Below are 20,766 nucleotides of genomic sequence, written 5' to 3' on the forward strand. Positions count from 1 at the left end.
CAATACTTTTCACCTAGTTTTTAGAACTTTATGTGGGTATTGCTTGTAATGAACCTTATAATATTCCATTGTTGTCCTTATGTAGGGAATAAAATCTCCACAGGAAGCGATTGCTTGGGCAAAAGAGACGGCTCTTAAGAACATGTGTGTGTTGGTGAGGAATACCCAACGCTCAGATAATCGTTTTGAGATGGTTTGTGAGAGAAGTGGGCAATACAAGGAGAACAATAGCCATAAGAGAAAGGGTTATGTATATCCAAAGAAGACTAATAGGGTATACAAGACTCACACGAGGAAGGATAATTGCCCCTTCAAGCTTGTATTCTATTTAAGAGACAAAGAAAAAGAATGGGATTGTGCGGTGTGGTTTGGCCGTCATAACCACCGGGATCCGAAAGATTTTGTTGGTCACTCCCTATTTGCGAAGCTAAAACCTCATGAATTCGAGGATGTAAAGATAATGACCAAAGCATGTATCAAACCAAGAGTGATTCTCAGAGGCTTCAAGGAAAAGGATGATTAAAACGTTTCTTCTCTAAGTACAATCTATAGCGCACTAGCAACCATTAGAAGAGTGGAATGGGAAGGGAGGACTGTTATGCAAGAATTTGAGAACATAGTTTGGGATCACAACTACACGCGTATCATTAAAAGAGGACCGGACAACAAACCCCTTCAAATATTCATTGCGCATCCTTTGCTTTCAAAATTGGTGCATACATGTGGTGGTGTTCTTATGATAGATTGAAGCTACAATACAAACAAATACAACATGTCGTTGTTCAACATCGTGGGGAAAACATCGGACAAGGTGTCATTTACATTGGCTTGGTGTTTAATGGAAAACGAGAGGGATTACAATTATCATTGGGAATTACGAAACTTGAAATTATTGTTCCCGGAAAATCAATTTCCGAGGGTCATCATAACCGATCAAGATGACGCACTAATGAGTGCTATATCTGATGTATTTATGGATGCACAAAATTTCCTATGTACGTATCATATACGTCAAAATGTGATCAAACATTGTCATGCTTTGTTTGAACCCTCTAAGGCGGATATTAAGAAGAGAACGGTTGCTCACTAGAGGAAGATGTTCGTAAAAAGAAACTATCACTCGAAGAAGAATAAGATGAAAGAGGAAAGATTAAAGAGCGAGTGGACAAAGAATACGGTGAAAATCATAAAAAGTGGTTGGAATTTCTAAAGGATTGGGAGAAAGTTTATTGGTCTCTTACCGAGGATATATATGAAAATAGATTGAACATGTTTATTGCAAAATATAACGAAGTGTATCCAAGTGCCATCTCATATTGTCGGGATAAATTGTTGGATAAGTTCAAGGAAAAATTTGTGCGTGCATGGACAAATCGGTATAGACACCACGTGAATGAATCAACTAGTATAGCGGAGTCCGCTCATGGGAGATTTAAATATCTCATCCAGTCTGGCCAAGGAAACGTGGTTATGGTCACCGAGGCATTTGAACAATACTTTAAGGCTGATATCGATAGGATCAGGAAGGCTTTTGAGAAAATCTCAATGGAAAGGATGACATCACATTTTCGATATGGTAAATTTCTCCAAGGAATATAATTCAACGTCTCGCAATGGGCAATAAAACATATGATTAAACAAATGGAAAAAGAGATAAACTACGACAAACCGGGTGATGTGTATATTTGTCCCGACATGTATTCGTTGGGGCTTCCGTGTCGTCATATGCTTGTGAAGTATGAAGAAGTGATACCTATTGAGGTTATAGATCCGTTTTGGAAGCAACTATCTTTCGACCCTCCCCCTACGGAAGCTTCCGGACAATCACCATGGGATACAAATGAAGCAAAGGAATTCTATGAAGCTTACTCACGTGGAAACTTGGCTAGCCGACAAGCATTGTTGAGCCAACTAAGGCTAATTACTTTCCCATGGATAGCACAAAGTGAAGAGCCAACAAAGGGAGATCCCCCCGGTAGACCACAAACTAAAATTACAAGGAGAATGATTATCTCCTTCGTCCATTCTATCTCAAAAGAATGATTATCTCCTTATGCAATTGATTTGTCGGTAACACTCAAGCCTAGGATGTTCTGAGCATCATCAGAGATCAAGGTCATCTCGCCAAACGGGAAGTGCATGGTATTTGATTCACCATGATACCTTTCCACGAAGCAATTGACTGTCACAATATCTGGCTTCACATAATTTTCAACCAAAGGATATAAACCATAATCCTTAACTATTGCTTGAACCCCTTCATGCTCCTTAGACAAATCCCAATAAGTCGCGGCTTGGTTTCGACAAACACGCACAGCCCTCGTATGATCCTACAATTAGGAGATAATACGATTAAGAAATTTTGTATAAATACCACACATGAGATTTTGTATAGAAATTCTTACATAGGTTTGATATATAGTACGAGACCACGAGTCCTTATAGCCAAACAGATACCCCGGATCATGAGAAGCTGCGCCCCAAATTTTACCACGATCAAGGTCGGGTATCATGTCATCAACATGAGGAAGGTGCAAACCTTTAACTTTTCTTTTGCATTTACCCTTGCCTTGTGTGGGTTGTTTACTTGGACCACCTTCATCCACTACTCCTTGGCTTTGGTTTGCTGATTGAGTTGGATCAATCTCATTATCTTCCTCCTCACTTTCCTCTTCATCTTGCTCATCTTGGTCATCTTCCTCCTCAACAACTCCGGTTTTACTACGATCACGACCACTCTCCCAAATTTCCCCTCTTGTATTAGCACCCAAACGGTTTTTGTTATTCCCACGAAGAGGCAGAGACTGAGGAGTATCAAGACCATCCTTCCTTCTTTTCTTAGTGACAGCATCTTTAACTTTTCCTTTGTTAGCCTCCTTTGCTTTCGCTTCCTTTACTTTAGATCTATTTCAAAAGAAGCACGAAATAAATATAAGCCAACTAACTTTCATTTCTACCGGCATACTGAAAAAAAGTATCGGACATGCCGGGAGCTAAAACAGGCATAGAAATTTCATAGAATTACATGTCGGGAGCCACTACCGGCATTGACAAATAAATTTGTAGGATGCCGGTACACAATAGAAAATTCCTGGATAATAAAACACCAGTACCGACAGTTACGTAAAATAAAAACAAATGCTGGAACGCGGTACCGGCATTGAAAGAAAATTGTCGAGGATGCCGGTAGTAGTTCTAAAGTTTCTGGATACAAAAACTCTAGTACCGGCATGGAATATAACACAATCAGTAAGCCGGTACAAATAACAAAATCCTAGGGTTTTCTGTTTATTAGAAGCTTACTACCGGCGTACTCGTATAAGTTCAAATCAATGCCGGTACTAGGTTCAGAAGTGGTTTCATCCTAAATTCAATGCTCAAACTAAGTTCCGGTGCGGTCTTCAACCTAAATTGGATGCCGGAACTAACTACCGGTGTTGTCTTCATCCTAGATTGAATGCCGGTACTTGTTTCCGGTGTGGTATTCATACTAAGTTGAATGTCGGAATTACTGAAACTCAACTGTTTCAGTTAGGGTTTCGCGATTTTAACCTAAACCCATAGCTACAAATCGATTGAAACACTAATTAAACAGTTTTAAAGGACTTACTTTCTCACAGAAGCCATATTTCTGAGTAGTTGATCGTCTGATAACTCTTGTTCTTCGTGTTCTTGCTCTCGAGCAATCAAAGCAAGCCTCTTTTGTTGTTTTTGTTGAGCAATAGATTTTGACTTCGATTGGGGATTTGGTTTCTTTAGTGGAGGCATGGTTATGAATCGGGTAGGTTAATCGACGAAGAAAATTTTGAATTAGCGATTAATCGTCGACGAAGAACGATGAAGAAAAAAAAATCGAAACCTAACCCTAAGAGTGTCGGAACAGATTAAGGAGAATGGGGGATAAATTGATTTGGTTTTTAGATTTTTAGTTTTAGTACAAAGGTGTAACAGTCTTTTCATAATGTTTTTTAATTAATCTAAGAGTGTTTTAGTATTTTTTTCCCCAAAAAACACCCCTTAGCAGACACCTTTGGTTGGGAGAAGTAATTCATATCCCCCAATTAGTTTCCATATCCCCCAATTGCGTGTTCTTTACTTTTCTATCCCAATTCTTTTTGTAACTGACAAAAATCATCCCTAAATCAAAATGTTACCAATTTTTATTCGTTATATTTTATTCAGTAAAGATAATTATTTTTCATTTTCAAACTGTATTTTATATCTTAGAATTTCAGTGAAAGATTCTTTAATTTATCAACAATAAATATTAAATAACTATTGATTTTTAAAAAGTGGTTAAGAAAAATAATACCTTACATATATGTCTAATAGTAAAAAAATTACTTATTTTTAAACACGGTAAAATAAAATAATTTTCAGAGATATGTCTGTTTTTGTCATTTGCTACAACGATAGTTGAACCTGATATTTTCTCAAACACAATTTGATGGCTTTTTAAATCAGTTTTAGCTTTAGTTTATGTTTTGCAAACGTTTAATTACTTTTTTACATAGCTCAGCACAGTTAACGCACATCGAAAAAACACTTTTATAAAACTCACGGTAATACCAAACTGATCCTAAATATTAGTTAAGAAAAATATATTTATTACCAATATCCAAAAAAATAATTAATTTATTATCGTTTTTAATTTGACATATATTTTCTTTATGAAGAGTTAATGAAATATTACTGACATGATAAATTTTATCCATTAGATGCATTTCTAATTATAATCACAACCATCAGTATGACAAACGATTACATCCATAGATTTATTTTTTGAACTACGCTTTGTATTCTTGATATAAATAATAGTATAACTTTTTCAAATGGAGGAAATAGTAAATTGAGTAAATACATGTTTAAATATCTTCACATCACAAATAATGGATGTCAAATGTATATACGTGTGATGCCAGTGTAGCAACTAGGATATCTTCCGCTTCAACGGCACGGATTATATATATCCTTAATAGCTTAAACTTAAATATATCATTTAAAATTCACTTAAACTTAGAACAAACGTCAAATTAATCTAATTTCAAAGGAATAATCATACTACTAAACTCAAAAAAAAAGTGTCCACATGATTCAATAGAAAGAGTCTAAAATCTCAAGTCATCCACTTAATATACGTTGTTTTATTAACACTCTACTAAGCTCTAATTACAACTAAATCACAATCATAATTCATAATCTATCAAATTAAATTACGGATTTTTGTTTTGACACACTTACTCTAACATGGGAATATGTCGTCTTACAGTCTGTCTCGATCAGGCGGCAGTAGTTAATGTCAGGGGACACGTGTAGTTACTTACTAATCATGGCGGATTTTTAGTAATTAACACAATATATATATATATATTTGTCTCTTCCAACATAATCTAATTGAAGAAAACAAGGATGATAATACGGCTTAGTCGGTTTTGTACCCTAGTTTTGAATTTTTATTCAATTAATTAAACAATAAAATACTATTTAATCACACATTCTTAATTTAACAATACGTGCACATCAATCTGAATTTTGTACCAACAAAAGAAGTGGCAGGGAGATTTGCATATTTGTTGTGTGTCCCCACCCCATGTTGTGGCACATGCAATTCCGGGCTATCCGCTCATCAGTCGTCTTAAAATGTATCGTTTTCATGGCGTCTCATTTTTGACATTTTTGGTAAGAAATTCAACAAATTCACATTAAATTTCGTGACACCGGTTTTAGATATGCTTCTATTTATGTGATTGTGGCTCATGTTGGTATGTTTCGTCTGAATTTGACGTCTTTGATCGGTGTCTCATATACGTATCTAATTGGTCTGGAGTCATAAATTCTATAAAAGTGACCGACCGCTACATGGAAAGAAAAGGAAAACTACGGTAAATCTTAAGAGCATTATTTCACGGAGGTGTATTCGTAGGGTCTGGAACACAAGGTGCTCGCCAACTTATTTAGCGGTTAGCATGTTTCCTCCCCCTTCGAAAATAGGAATTCAAACTATACAGCCCGAAAACCACGGTTCCAGACCATACAAAAAATAAATAACATAAGCTACATTTTTATCATTTTCGGTGATGCTGTACATGTATTAGACTGGTAAATAAAAAAACATACAAACATGTATGCATGTTTCCGTCGAATCTCATTTTCATGTGTCCCATATAATTTTTGGCCGCAATTGAAAAAGAAGAAATATTATAAATTTTGTTGTGTAGTCCCTGGGATCAATGAAGATCTTTTACTTTTTACGAGGTTTTGGTATTTTTATTTGAGCTTTTGAAGACACCAAAATTTGAGGGTGTCGAGATTCTGATTTTACAGTATCCATCTGATTGCGATGTATGCTCATGAGACGATTTTCAATAAATATATAAAAAATAAGATGCTTATCGGAGGTCCCAAACTGTTATTCATATCGAAAGTGAAAGGGATAGGTTTAACGTAACAATATATATTACATGATGGGAATTTGTTTTGATTATCGTTTTAACCGTCGATATACAAAGATTTTACAAACACAACAAAGGATTACCAAATTTCATTAGAGATTGTCATTTATACCAACTAAAAACCAAAACCATCTTTCAATCATATGGAGTTCGGTAACCCCGTAGATTTTGGTCATGCAGCAGCCTTGAGATTTCAACTATTGTGCATTTGGAAGTGTATAATGTAGATTCGTGTAGGAAGAAACTGTCAAATGCGCGCATGTGATTTGGTTTTTTACTATTTGATCACAGAATGACCACCACCATGTTGATAACCATTTGTCCGTTTCAACTTTTGTTGGCTACAATACAAGACTATAGCCATTTCAGCACATGACCGAAACGTGCATTCTAAGTGTTCTTCAGAAATAGGAATCTAGACAGGTTGCCTCACTTTGAAGTTACAGAGACAAAGACTTGATTGTTAAAAAAAAAGAAAAAAAAAAACTAGAGAGGAAGAAGAATATATTTTTGGGTCTCTATTTAAGGGAAGTTGTAGTTGTACTTGAATAGCAGTTGAATGTAACTAAAAACAATATATTGGTTGGTTGGAAAAATATTATTATGCTTAGGCAAGCAACCCTCTCTTTCTTTTTCCTTTCTTATTAACGCAGGACTTGCAGAGATAACTTCATCAATGCATTCATTCGCTTTCAAATGGACCAGATGGATGATGTAACTGGTTTGCATTATGAGGGAAAATTTCATCCATTTGGCTGAAAGAAATGTCGCAGTTATGAACGAATACGATTCTGCGCATCAAAGGATCCCTACGCCTGGACTTGGTTTTGATTCGTTTTGTCCATATTTGAGCTTTAGGAAAATGAAGTACGGCACTTTCAAATTATAAAAGACACTCATCAACTAGGTTTGTAGTTTTGGCAGAGGTATTGAGGTAGAGGCCTATGCTCTCTATATCTCAATATGGGATTTTCCTGTCGAACACTTATCCACAACCATAAAGCGACCATTAAAAGCACTATTTATCAAAGCAAAAATTCACATCCACAAGAGAAACGTAAAAGCATATGGATATATATATGTTTATCCAGAAATCGGTGTTGCCGTTTGGTTAGGAGCACCACTGATGGTGGCACCTCACAAGGGGGTTGATCATCTTGTTGTAATTCCACTTGTATTAGTGAAGAGAATTTGAGTAAACCCTATAACATGGATTTATAAAGTGAACTTTAAAGAGTAGTTGCTTTCTTAAGAACAGTTGCTTCTTTGAAAGCTGACAGTTGATGAACAAGGGGGTCATTACCATTCAAACTGTAGCTCAACATGCACTTTCCATCAGGGTTTGATTCTCAAATCGTACAAGGACCTACCACCATGTGTAGTTCTTAATGGGGAATTTTGAGTGGTATAAACAGACATTTTATCCACCCAAGTAAGAATATACATGTTGGCGATGTTCTCATCTCACAGACAAATAGTCCTAAGGACCCTCACTGTCTTCATCACTTCATGGGGATGTTCCTGTTTTTCATTTCTCCATAAGAAATCTTTATTTTATGGATAAGGGTTATTGACCTTGCTTTGGGTGTTTCACCTCCTGGTAGACTTTCACTATTAATATGACTTCCTACACACAACAAGTATACAAATCTTGCTGAAAACAAGCAGAATGAAGAAACTTTTCATACCTAGGGAAGACTTCAAAATTCACAAGTTAGGTTTCAGTTAGATTTCCTACTTACTTTTCTAACTTTCTAGGGTTAGTGACCCAAGCATTTTAATATGAAGATTTAGTCCCTATAAAGGGGAACATGATTTGATTTAGTTAAAACATAAAATTAGATCTCCATAAACTTCGAGAAACAAAACTAGTTTGAAACATTTTATATTTCTGAGTTAAAAGCTCCCGGAATTCACGATCACTAAAAAGATGAATGCAGCAATCTTTTGGGATCCACGGAGATTGATTTAAAGATGTTTTCCAATTTATTTTCCTACTTTTCCTAAAGTAATACAAGACCCATCTGAAAACCGTAACACAAAATCAGAATCTTAAGGCATTCTGAGTCGATAACATGGTATAGCATACCATGCCATGGGTACCAGCTAGGTTTCACCTGAAAGGATCACACTGTGATCTCCTATATGAATATCTAATTCTCTAATGCATCCAGCCCAGTCCATGTTTTACCAGGATGTATCAGCATATGGTTTTTCACAACTAAAAAAAAAAAATTAATTAATTAAAAAACACTGAACAGCATAAATCAAGAAGACGACGAAAAAATTGGACAGGAGCAAAAGAAATACCAAAACGGACCATGAAGAAATTATGGGGGATGTGTCAAAAAATAAGCATCTTTGGGGGCTTTATTTTAGTAGTCAGCTGCAAAATGGATTTTACATGAACCTCAAACAAAAATTTCTCATTCTTTTACTTTTACCGCCCCTTCTTTTTGTATTGGAAAAATATATAGTTATCCAATCAACTTTAATGTGAATTAAAAACCAAGAGTTCTGGATAAATTACCACATTTGTTACCGTAATCTGACAGCTCTTCGAGTTCAACAAAGGCTAGGATAGAAATCTGCTTGCATCTTATATGCCATTACATCCTCAATGACCATAACAGATTCACGTTCGGCTTCTGCCTCTTTCATGTCAGTGTTGCATCCCCAAACACGAACTGCAAGTCGACGACACTGCGAAGACGACGAACTGATATACGTTTTGTACCAGTCAATAACATCACTTTTCTTGATGGTTTTCAGCTCTTCAACTTCTTTCTCCATCATGTCAAACATGTACCTGAAGATGTGCCAGATTTTATTTCTCATGAAAAAATCGGGCAACTCTAGTATAATCCAGATAAAGATTTGCATTTGTCACTAGTGTGTAGATAAAAATTGGGCAACTCTAATATCACTACTGTGTAGAAGTTACAAGCATAAGCCACTTATCACTAACTTCTAGCTCATCAATAGTTCGTAAAAGACCATATGTCATAATTTCAGCAATTACATGTGAAGACATCAAAAAATAATAACTGCTCATTAAAGCAAGTAAAAATAGAAAATGAATGTGAAAGTGAATTCGCCAGATCTGGTGGAAGAACAGATCGCAGCTCACAGCTGTACAGCATAAAATTATCTTGACCGATCATGTAATAGCATAAACCTATATTGTATATGATGACAGTCACAGTAATTTTTGAATCATGTACAATTTCAATGACGTGTCTCTATATTGGATAGATTTCGGTGGTTTGACCAGGTCGACTTTGTAAAGACAGTTTCCAGAGTCACGTGGATGATGATTTAGTGACTAACTTGAACAATACTGACCATCTTCTACCTTAGAATAGAAATAATACCTTTTATCCACAACTTGACCCCAAAGATGGTTGGTTTCGTACTGAAGTGATGGCTCCTTCTCCAATTTCTTTGCTATCAATCCACTTTTGTAATTCTCGAAGGATTCATCATCAAGCTCCTCCTGAATGCGAAAGAATAAAAAGAATCGGAAAGAAGAAAGGGTGCCTCGTAACAGTGAGCATTTTCTGGTTCTTTTTAAGTAACAATTAAAAGGGAATCCGAACACGAAGAACAGAAAACTTTTCCTTCAATGAATTTATCCAAAATAACCATTTTTTAAGCCCCTGGACTTCTATACAATATATATATATACTTCTATATATATTTACAATGCTTATGCATTCGACAGCAATATTAACAATACTAAGTGCCACGGTAAAAAGTTCAAATTAAATTTCCTAAGAGTTGGCTGCATACCAGTAACTCCTGCAGGCTATCTATGAAGTTGTCAATTCTACCCTGCAAGTAAACTGGATTGTACTTGGAGGACTGAACAACGAAGCAAAATCCCAGCACACGGTACGTTACACGTGGGCTACATTGAACAGTGTACCCAAGCTGCTCTTTTGTCCTGCATCACACATAATCAAATAAAGGATTATTTAAATCAAACAAGTCAAGTACTCATATTCCATTGCCAGTGAGAAATAAAAGATGTCAAGGTAGACAGATAGAGTACTAATGAGGTTTTATCAACCCTATCAACAACATCTGCAAGGAGTCGGGACTTATTAGGATTCAAAAGCAGATAAGCAATAGATAAATAACGTATAGGAAGCACAATCTAGTTGATTGCACTAAATAATTTTGCGGGTCATAAACAACAAACCAGCCGACTGCTGCAAGCACAAAAGGGCCTACCTTAGCTGATCAAAAAGCGGTTCCTCTATAATATCATCAAAAAGATCTGCAAGCGCTCTGAGTTTGGTAGCCTCTGTGCCAATGTCTTGCTCAATTTGAAAATAAAGCTGCAAGGAAAGGTCAATATGAAACATAAACAAAATCAATAAGGTTGTCCGAGACCCTGCATGTGTCTGATAAACAGAAAGAGGAAGACAGTCCACCATTTTGATTACCTCGGCAACAGAATTCACTTCCAGCTTATTCTTCACACGTACATCTCTAACAAGCTTCGAACCCGAGGGAAGACAAATAACACGTTCTGCATGCCTCGATTCCGATGGAAGTGGTTGTACCGGAAAGTGTCTTCTGAAGATTTCCGATATACTGATAGCTTCTTCCTCTGATAAATTACCGTGGCAAAGGCACTCGATATGCAACTGTTTCAGTAAAAGAAAAAACAAATGTAGTTAATCCAGCATCTGAAAATAAACTAACATGAGTTATACGTCATCCCTGACATAGAGAACTAAGCATATCTTACTAATATTCTAGCATGCCTATGCTGTGCATGATGCAAAAGTACCAGGGGTAGTTGGTTGAACTTTTTAGATGATCAAACCAAGTGCCAAGTGGTATCTTGAAAGATGCAAAACACGTGGCCTAGTCTTTTAAGTTTGAGCTAGAACATCTGATATTAAGATAACCAGAAGTAGACAAAAATGAAATTGAGTTCATCCAATTAGTTCTGACTTTTGCGTGTTCCACAATTTAAATTTAGACCTATTGGAGGACAGGTCATGTGTAAGAGATGCCTGCATCGGTCATCACAGTAGCTTTGGTCAGAGGACAAGAAAGTAATTAGGTGAGCACTGACTAATGTACCTCAGAAAGAAGCTCCGGAATAAATGCCTTAAGATCACCAAGAGATAAGTCTGTCAGACAAGATAATTTGTCATCCACATCCCAGTAATCCTCTCGCAAGACTTGAAGTCTCAAATATGACGAATGATTTAATGGCTTCATATTTGTGTTTCTGAAAGATCTCTCCATCTCCTCTTTGATGACCTGTTATAATCAACAAGAGTTGTAACACAAATTACAAAGTGAGGGTAATTACTAACATTCAGCATCTTTAAGTATCTCTTGGTGAAGAGGCAGAAAGATAGAGATATCGCCTAGTATTCCAATTTCTTTTATACAATGAGTGGTCTTGGCTTGATTATAGTCTAATTCTTAGCTTTATATACTTATGATTCTTAATATTCGATATTCAACAATTCAACACTGCTTCCCATTAGGTCAGGATGAGATTAATCAGATATTGTTAGCCAGACTCATTTGACATATTTGCAACCCATAGACAAGGTTGGCAGCATATTATTACACTAGACTTTGTAATATTTTCACAACTAGAACAAGTACAAGAGAATAAAAATAAGTATATAACGCTTGATCCAACTACCATTACCATACCTTAAAACGGTCATCATTCGGCATAAAAGATTTTGTTATGGTTAGTATTTTAGACAACAAAACTTGAAGCTTGTCGTTGAAACCATAGACCTTCAGCTCAAGCTTATCTCCGACGATAGACAACGAGGTATCCAATTTCGCAACACCAGCCTACACATACGAGATTAAAAATTCATAAAATCTATGCTCGTAAATCAAGAACCAACAGCGCTGACAAACGATGACAAATATAACAAGGAAGTATCTTCGAAGAACAGATTAGAGGCTCTTCATAAAAACAATCATAATCATTACCTGATACAAAATCTCATTGAGCTCATCTTTCAGAAGGTTTACGAACAACTCAGTCTGAACACAACTTTTAACATTGCTGTATGCTCCCTTCACAGTTATAAGGAAATATGCATTTGCACGAGGAACTTTAAAGGTTTGATCAAGCTTATACCAGAACTTCATCAATGGTTGATCAAGTACACATTTCGGGAGGCACACATTCACATCATTATTAGGATTAGGACTGCGGATGGAAAAATCACATGGAATGAACTCATTTCTAAATGGTATGTGCAAAGATGGATCAATCCGAGGAGATTCCCTCCAAAGCTCCAAAAGTGATGGTGAAATATCTTCGTCAATATATTTTGATCCAAACCATGGTTCACATTTAATATCTGAAATATTCAGAGAAAACTTAAGTTAACTGCAAAAATATTTTAAAATTACAATACTCAAATTTCTGTGATTCAATTAATTTGAGAGAAGTAAAGTTATTGCTAAATAAAACTGTCAAAAAAAAAAAAAAAGTTATTTCATTCTGGCGAGTAAACAAGAGGCCTCTAGGAACAAACCCAAGCAGGGTATGATGTTTCTTGGTTTTACGTATTTGGACTGTTAGGCATGAGTTTCTGGTGTTGTATTGGGTTATATTACTAGATCTTTGGAATTACATGTAAGGATTATGAAAACCATAAAAAGCACCCCAAATTCAACTAGCCTATATATTATTGCCACATAGGGATAGATATAGGTATCCAAGAATAGTATGTAACTCCTAAGCAAAGGGATCAGGAAAACTATCATATTCCAGTCCCACTTATTTGAGTGACAAGCGACAGACGAAGACAGGAACCAATTTATTGTATAGGTTGGGATCCCGAGTAACATCCAAAACTGCAATGCTGCTTATAAGAGTACAGAAGAAACATAGAATCTATACCATGTCACCCTAGAATATATATTCTTTCCACACGTCATACTTCCAAATAAAAACATAACACGGCACTCTCACAATGTACATCTAGTGGGGCTTTTAGAGTAGCAATATATCTTATATGAACTACTATGAACATAAGGAAAATAGGATACTCTGCAATAATCAACTGAAGTTGCACAAAATTACCTTTTGACTGCAAATCAAAAGACTTCGACAAAATGTCAACCCTCATGTTTTCTGGAGTAAAAAAACTCAAAACATGTTTAATCAAATTATTATCCCAGACTTCATATGCATAATCCCCATATATGATGTGTTCATCTGAGTAGCGAAGCAAATTTTCTGCAAGCTCTGCAGCATAATCATCCTGTGGTTGCTCCTCTGCAAATCTAAATTCCAAATTTCCAATATCTTGGAGTTCCTTGAATATCCACTGCTGAGTCTCAGCTTGACCCAATAATTTAAGGTACTGATAAACAACTCCAATAACCTCAAACACCTGCCAAAGCATTATGTTAAAACATACAGATGAAAAACTTAACAAGAACAGGAATTAACCAAACAAAAGCGACAAAAAAATGTTGAAAGGAACATTTGAAGCTTTTTCTTACAAAAAGAACCATAGGTAATACCTTCTCCAAGCCAGAATCAGTTAGGTATACAGACATGTTAAAGATATAAGCTATAGAGGACCGATACATCCCATCATCGCCAACACCAGCAGATAAAGAAGTTGCATATCCTTTAGCTTTTAGAAAATAGAGCAAGCTTCCCTTTCCCTCTGATAGTCAAATTTCACTTTGTTTATTTAGTAGATACAACGTATACAAATGACTATATGAGCAACATCATGAAACACAATTCTAATATCTTACAGGTTCTTTTCCTAAGGTACCAATACATATGCTGACAAAACTAAGGTATACTAAATATACAAAAAATTCTGAAAAGTAACTTTATCTACAATTCTATGATTAATCTTCTATCCTTAATTGCTGTTTGCATGTAATCCAGGGACTAGTACTGTAATCCAGGGACTAGTACTAATGTGTTATCCCATATGTATCACTTAACAAGACTAAATTAAGCATTGACGCCATATCCCAAATACGATTTCTCTCTCAAAGAAGCAGATGAAGCAGCAGAATACCAATATCTTATGGTAATTAAAATGAGAAGTTATATCCACACAAAGAAAAAAAGAAAAACACAGTGAAGAAACCCTTAATATTGATATATATGGAGGACAACGAACTCTGCAAAGGGCAGTAACTATAAACTAAAATAACACTTCAACAGAAGATAAGCTCGTAACTCGAAGACTTTATTTACAAAATAACCGAAAAATTATGTGTTAAAGCTAAGAAGACCATCAAGCTTATGTAATAACACAGGTAATGGCATTACCAAGATCCTTAGGAAGCTAAGAAGATCATCAAGCTTAGGGTAACCGACATAACAAAAGGTGCACAGTTTCGAGTTTTCCCAGCAAAAAACTATCAGGATGTGAAACAGCTTACCATGGCCGAGGAGATGAGCTAAGTAATCCTCTGGTTTCTTCAGATATTCTTTGCGAAGACATGGCAGTGTCCAGGTTAGATTGAGATTATGAAGATCTTTAACTGCCTGTAACCTGTATATTTTACCAGCTTTCCAAATAGGCAACTGACTTTCAATTTTTATACTTGACTGACTTCCTTCTTTGACATCACTGAAGAGTTCCTCCACCCATTCCTGAAGTACGTCAAGAGACTCTGCAGCAGTTTTTACAATACCAACTATTACAATGAATTACATATAAATCATTAATTGCATTTTTCTAAACGAAAAGTGATAACTAGTCCTTTAATTAGTACTTGGCATAATGGTAATCAAAATCACTGGAAAGTTTTGCCTGCAGTATGGATTCTATTTTAGACGAACCTCACAAAAAATTCTGCCTCTACCTCTCGTGGAACCTCTTGGTATTCTATTTTACAAAAGTAGGTATATTCTTCCAAATCCAAATTAAAAATAAGGAAAATTCAGTTCTCAAATTTTGAAAAGAACAGAAAAGTATATTTTTGATATCTCCATGATACTTCCTTCTCAGTTATTCTTAATGAAAGAAAACTCCTAAATTTGGATATTCTGACATTGTAGCATCATCATTGCGAAAATATAAGTACTGTAACATGTAACCCTTACACGATAAGAGAAAAATAATAGTGAACGTTACTGAAAGGTAAATAAAAACAAGATTCTATAATATGTTCTTCAAAACTCACCTCCACCAATGACTACTAGTTTCATCAAACCACCATGGTAATATTCTCTGTAAAACTCAAGAATTTGTTCCCGTAGGTTGACTCCCTTTTCTACAGCATCAGCCAGGCTCTTCTTATTTCCTATTGTAAAGAACAGAAAACATATTAACAATGATAAACAAGATGAGTGTAAAATGAAAACACATGTACTTCTGCCGTAAGTAATCAAATAAACGTTCAAGCTGGTTACTAGATCTCTACCCCAAAAGAACTTGTTAAAAGCATGACCAGAAGCAGATGTATGACACTGAAGTTGCTGAAGTCGACAATGGTCATTCTGTAGAACCTGATTAAACTCTGCAATTGATTTTGTTGCAGAATGGTATAGGCACATTCGAAAGACAAATACAACAAAGTAGAAAGTAAGCAACACCTCAGGTATGAAAATCTTGGCAAAAAAACATAAACACTTAAACTTGGTACCGCAGCTACCTGAATCTACAGCTAAAACCTCTCGCTCCATAGACTCAGCCTTGACTAAAGGTGAAACAAAGAACTGCGAAAACCTGAGAACAGGAAAGAACCAACAACAATGTTCACGTAGTCAACAGAATATAACAAAAATATGCCATTTGATGAAACATATACCATTAAAACAGTTTTGCATAAACTTAAACCACCAGAACCTATTACCTATCCATATGAAAAATTTGAAAACATCTAAGGAATCAGACAGATAAAATGAGGAATGAAATATTCAAATCTGTAAAACAGTTACGCACAGAGAAAGAGAAAACATTGGATGGCAAAGAGTTTCAGAACTACTCTTCTCTTTTTGGATAATGTAAAATTAAAAATAAGTAGGAAACTGTAAACATAACAGGCTACAACAAACATATCATCCCAGCCTTGACAATTCACGATGAACAAACCTTTAGATGGTGACACCTCAAATTAAAGAAAAAGGTAGAAACACCAGTTAATTAAAAGATTGGCAGTTACCTTCTAAGGGCTCCCTTGAGAAACTCTCTCTTAACCTCGAAATGGTAGCATGTATGCTCTGTTTCCGTGTAGGCATTTGTTGAGCCTCCGTGCTTGGATATGTAACTATCATACTAGAAGGAAAAAAATAGTAAAATTGGGAGATCCACAGCCATGAAAACAACAGATCAGCATAAATTTTCACACGAATTAGGCAAACTATATCAGAAACAACATTTGTCAGACCTAGTTTGCATACTGGATTCCTAAACCAGTTATTCAATTGGAATATGTGTAATGAACAACTGAAAGCATCCAAAAGCAGCATGTTTTAGCTTTGTGCGCAACAAAACAATGGAAGAAGCTACTTTCACAATACGCGGTAATATAACCATAGACTTACAGAAAATCATTTGAGTAAGTACAAAAAGCTAGCAGTTGAATGTTTAAACCCTAGTCCATTAAGCTCGTGTACGACCTCTCATGTGGCTCTTCTATACTATGTATGGATTAGGAACAAAGCTAACTTCAGTGCATATACCCAACTGCAGTAACTGATACATCTATTAAGAAGTTTGTCCATAAAATCTATCTTATTAAATCCTCTCGCATTAATTACTATCAAAGCCGCCCCTCTCCGTCTGACATCAAAAAATCCATCTACGCTCTTCAACATTCAAATGCTGGTATTTGATGGCATAATGCACCGATTCCTCTAAAATGACTAGTGGAATCCTATTTCATCACCCAGGGATATATCTTCTTAAAATCAAAATCAAATGGCTGGTCATGGTAAAATTATTCAGTTTGCACAATGATATTTCTTCAGGCTACATTATTGTCTCAGCAGTAAACAGATACATAGCCACATCACCGAAAGCAAATAGCATGAGATAAAGTGGCAAAGCACTAAATCCGAATGGTTTCACATGGCCCTTTTCAAGGTTAAATGAGATAAAGTGGCTAATGTGACCTCCCGAAAGTTGTGAAATTCTTTATTCAGTTAAAACATAACGCTTGTGTTTGCAGGTCTGACTGTGCACAGCAAATCTAAGTGTGGCAAATCTAGCAATTTCTTACTATTGAACTTTAGTCTATGAAAAAAAAAGTGATGAACAAAAGTAACAAACCTCATTTTCATCTGGAAATTCAGCACTTCCCATAAAGAGCATGTGTTCTGCAAGCATATAAGGTCCAATATCAATAACTACTACATACTCAAACAGTGACGCGTTTAGAGGATACACATCATATGCAGAGGTCAGACTTTACAAGGTTCTGACAATGTGTACAACAATTTTCTTCAAAACCATTCAATAACTTTTTCTACGGCTTAGTTTGGCATATATAGAGTTCCAAAATTCTTCTAGATCAATCTCAACATTAGTTAATTATACTGAGGGGATATACTTTTGACTCAACAAAATCACAAGGTAAGTATTAACTGCATTTCAACTTCTACTATTGCTGGAAAAATAAAACTAGTCTCAGAATCCAACCTAGAAAATGAGCAAGACCCTGAGCCTCAGAAGGATCAGAAAAGCTTCCCATTCCTACAGACATTGCTGCTGCTGCCTGCACAAAACACAGGCAAAATCAAAAAATTTCCTACGAGATAAATAATCCCAATAGAGGAACATAAACATTTTCTAATATGAAACTATCACACTAAACCCTAAAATAACGTCAAGTTTCCAAAAACCTAAATAAAATTGCAGTAACACCTACAATCAACCCAAACTCTCCAATCAAATATAGTTACACTGAATAGAAATTTACCTTCTTAGTTGGGGGAACACCAGTACGTTTCTCATTCAGTTCTTCCTCTTCTTCATCATCTTCTTCTTCGTCATCTTCGCCATCTTCTTCTTCATCGTCATCATCTTCATCTTCTTCTTCTTCATCGTCTTCCTCTTCTTCTTCTTCGGCATTATCATTTTCTAGGGTTTTAGAAGGATCAGGGGGGCCTTCAGGAAAGATTTCAGGATCGTGAATAAGAAGAGCCTGAAGACCATTTGGGAGATAAACAATTCTGTATAAACGTTTATCTGTTGGTGCTTTAATCACCACATCATCTAGACATTTAGACTTATCGCTTACCATTTTCTTGCTTTACAGTCTAGAGAGGGTGAACGCACAGGTAGAGAAAGAGGAGAAGAAAGAGCAGGAGTGAATAAGTTCAACCGGACTGTATTTGTTTTGGGTGACAACAAATAAGCACGGGCTATATTTTATTTTGAGGCCACTTCGTGAAACTGGGCCTTCAAATTTTACAAGCCTCCTGCTAACCTCGGTCCTCGATGGTATAGTCGATAGTTGGATTGTTTGAGAAAGAAATGATCAAGTTTTGGTCGATTAGATTGGGATTTCTACGATGATTAAGCATGATTTACAAAAATATATCACTATTAGTGTGGGTGATATCAATTGAGCGATCCGATAATCAGGATCTATTAATATTTATTTTTCCTATATAAAATGGTATCACCCCTGAGTAATATTGTATGAAATATTGGATTTGTGAACTCTTTGTTGCAGATGTATTGCCATACGTTGATATTGAATCTTTGTTGCACGAAGTTCATCGTAGTTTTTTTTTTTATTATTATTAATGGTTGAACTTGTGCCTAGCAGTGCTACTATTTTTTTTGTTAATGGTTGAACTTGTGCCAAAGGAAATTTTGTTAATATTATGGATAATTAACTTCACAAAAAATCCAAGATCCGATTCAGTTAATGGTGTGTTTGTTTGCAGAATTCACGATTTCGAGGATTTATAATTTCATGGGATTACAAATTCTGGAATTCATGTAAATCCCTCGTGTGTTTGGCAACTCATTTAAAATTCCTAGGATTCGTAAAATTATCTTATTTTTAAGTCCATATACTATTTGGTATTATCCTTAAAATCTTAAAATTGAAATGACAATTTATTTCTATCCTGAACACTCATTTGAAATTGACACATCTTATTTTGATTATCTGATGAACAAACATTATCATGATCATGTAGCTATCCAATGGCAATAACGAATATTATACATGTGACATTGGATCTTTGTATTTCATTCTTGGTAGTTCATTTTTTTCATTCTTTTCTTTCTATCTTTAAAACTTGAGTTCTAGTGACCTAAATAAAATTCATTATGTTGTTTTTCTTTCTTTTCCCAAAACAAATATAAGAAATGAGAAAACAAAAAATCAAGCCATAACCGTTAGTTTATCATTAATTCTCGTATAAGTCGATATATTTGCTGAAAGGAGAGGGTATCTAGTACATCACCAAATTTTTCATTCCTGAACCTGTATGGACAAACCTTATATAATCTATATGTTTGGTACGAAACTGTATTCTACATTGTTGTTTGCGGGTAAAAATGATTCACAGGTTTTATGGTAAAAAAGTGGTGGAAGAGGCAAGTGCTCGCAGAAGCAGGTCGAAGTAGCAAATCGTCCGAACCTTTAAACAAATGTACTGTATGGGAGTACTTTGAGTTCGATAGACTAATCTGTAGGACCCTGGCCTAAACTAAGACAATGGACGTTCCAGGTTCAATTCGGTCACAAGAGAGAGAGAAGGATCGGGTTGTAGGGAGGGAAGCTGAGATTGTGTGGAGATCAATGAAGATTGATATGTTGGTGATATGATGTGTTGAACTGTTGTGAAGACGATTCTCTGTGTAGACGAGATAAATTTTCTAAAATTTTCTGATAACTTGACTTTTCTCGTATGTTTTTTTTTTACGAATCTTTTTAGTCTTGTTAAAGCATATGTTTCAAAGCCTATTTATTGCAGCACATTAATCTCTTGTAAGTGGTGACAGCTTGAGGTAGTGGAAGAATGGGGAAGTGGGAGATCGTGTAAAAACCATTTTCGTTTTGCACGGAAGACTGGGTTGTAAAAACCATCCACTATTCTATTTACTACTGTTTGAGGGTGAAAACGATTTCTGCTGATTTTGGTAATTTCGAGTGTGTGGGTGAGAAACGAGTCTAAACCCTAAACAATGTACTGCAAGGGAGTACTTTGATTCGAGAGATCAATCTGTACAAATCCGGCCTAAACCAAAAAATGGTCGTTCTAGACTTGCTTCGGTCACAAAGTGAAGGAGAAGGGTTGGTTTAGGGAGGGAAGCGAAGAGAGTGCCGAGACCAGAATAGTTGATTCGGGAAGAGTAGTTGT

General features: G+C 35.7%; 1 protein-coding gene across 1 annotated transcript; it reads right to left on the minus strand.

Moving 5' to 3' along the window:
- Positions 1 to 8,755: 8,755 nt before the first annotated feature.
- Positions 8,756 to 18,768, minus strand: LOC113322082 (nardilysin-like). Its single transcript, XM_026570100.1, has 18 exons — positions 18,363 to 18,768; positions 18,083 to 18,158; positions 17,714 to 17,760; positions 16,605 to 16,717; positions 16,095 to 16,168; positions 15,864 to 15,959; positions 15,624 to 15,743; positions 14,877 to 15,110; positions 13,989 to 14,137; positions 13,543 to 13,855; positions 12,438 to 12,814; positions 12,144 to 12,293; positions 11,553 to 11,735; positions 10,904 to 11,107; positions 10,689 to 10,795; positions 10,245 to 10,398; positions 9,827 to 9,948; positions 8,756 to 9,261 (listed from the first exon to the last, which is right to left on the minus strand). The coding sequence occupies exons 1-18, from the start codon at positions 18,684 to 18,686 to the stop codon at positions 9,018 to 9,020; spliced, it is 3,087 nt and encodes a 1,028-aa protein (XP_026425885.1). The 5' UTR covers positions 18,687 to 18,768; the 3' UTR covers positions 8,756 to 9,017.
- Positions 18,769 to 20,766: the final 1,998 nt, after the last annotated feature.

This window comes from Papaver somniferum, chromosome 11, assembly GCF_003573695.1.
Source record: "Papaver somniferum cultivar HN1 chromosome 11, ASM357369v1, whole genome shotgun sequence".
NCBI classification, from domain to species: domain Eukaryota; kingdom Viridiplantae; phylum Streptophyta; class Magnoliopsida; order Ranunculales; family Papaveraceae; genus Papaver; species Papaver somniferum.

Coding starts and splice junctions, on each gene's coding strand:
- LOC113322082 (XM_026570100.1), bottom strand. CDS start 18,686: ATGGTAAGCGATAAGTCTAAATGTCTAGATGATGTGGTGATTAAAGCA. Junction 16,169..16,604: donor CTCAAGGGAGCCCTTAGAAG/GTAACTGCCAAT, acceptor TCCTGTTCTCAG/GTTTTCGCAGTTCTTTGTTT. Junction 11,108..11,552: donor TTCCGGAGCTTCTTTCTGAG/GTACATTAGTCA, acceptor TTACTGAAACAG/TTGCATATCGAGTGCCTTTG.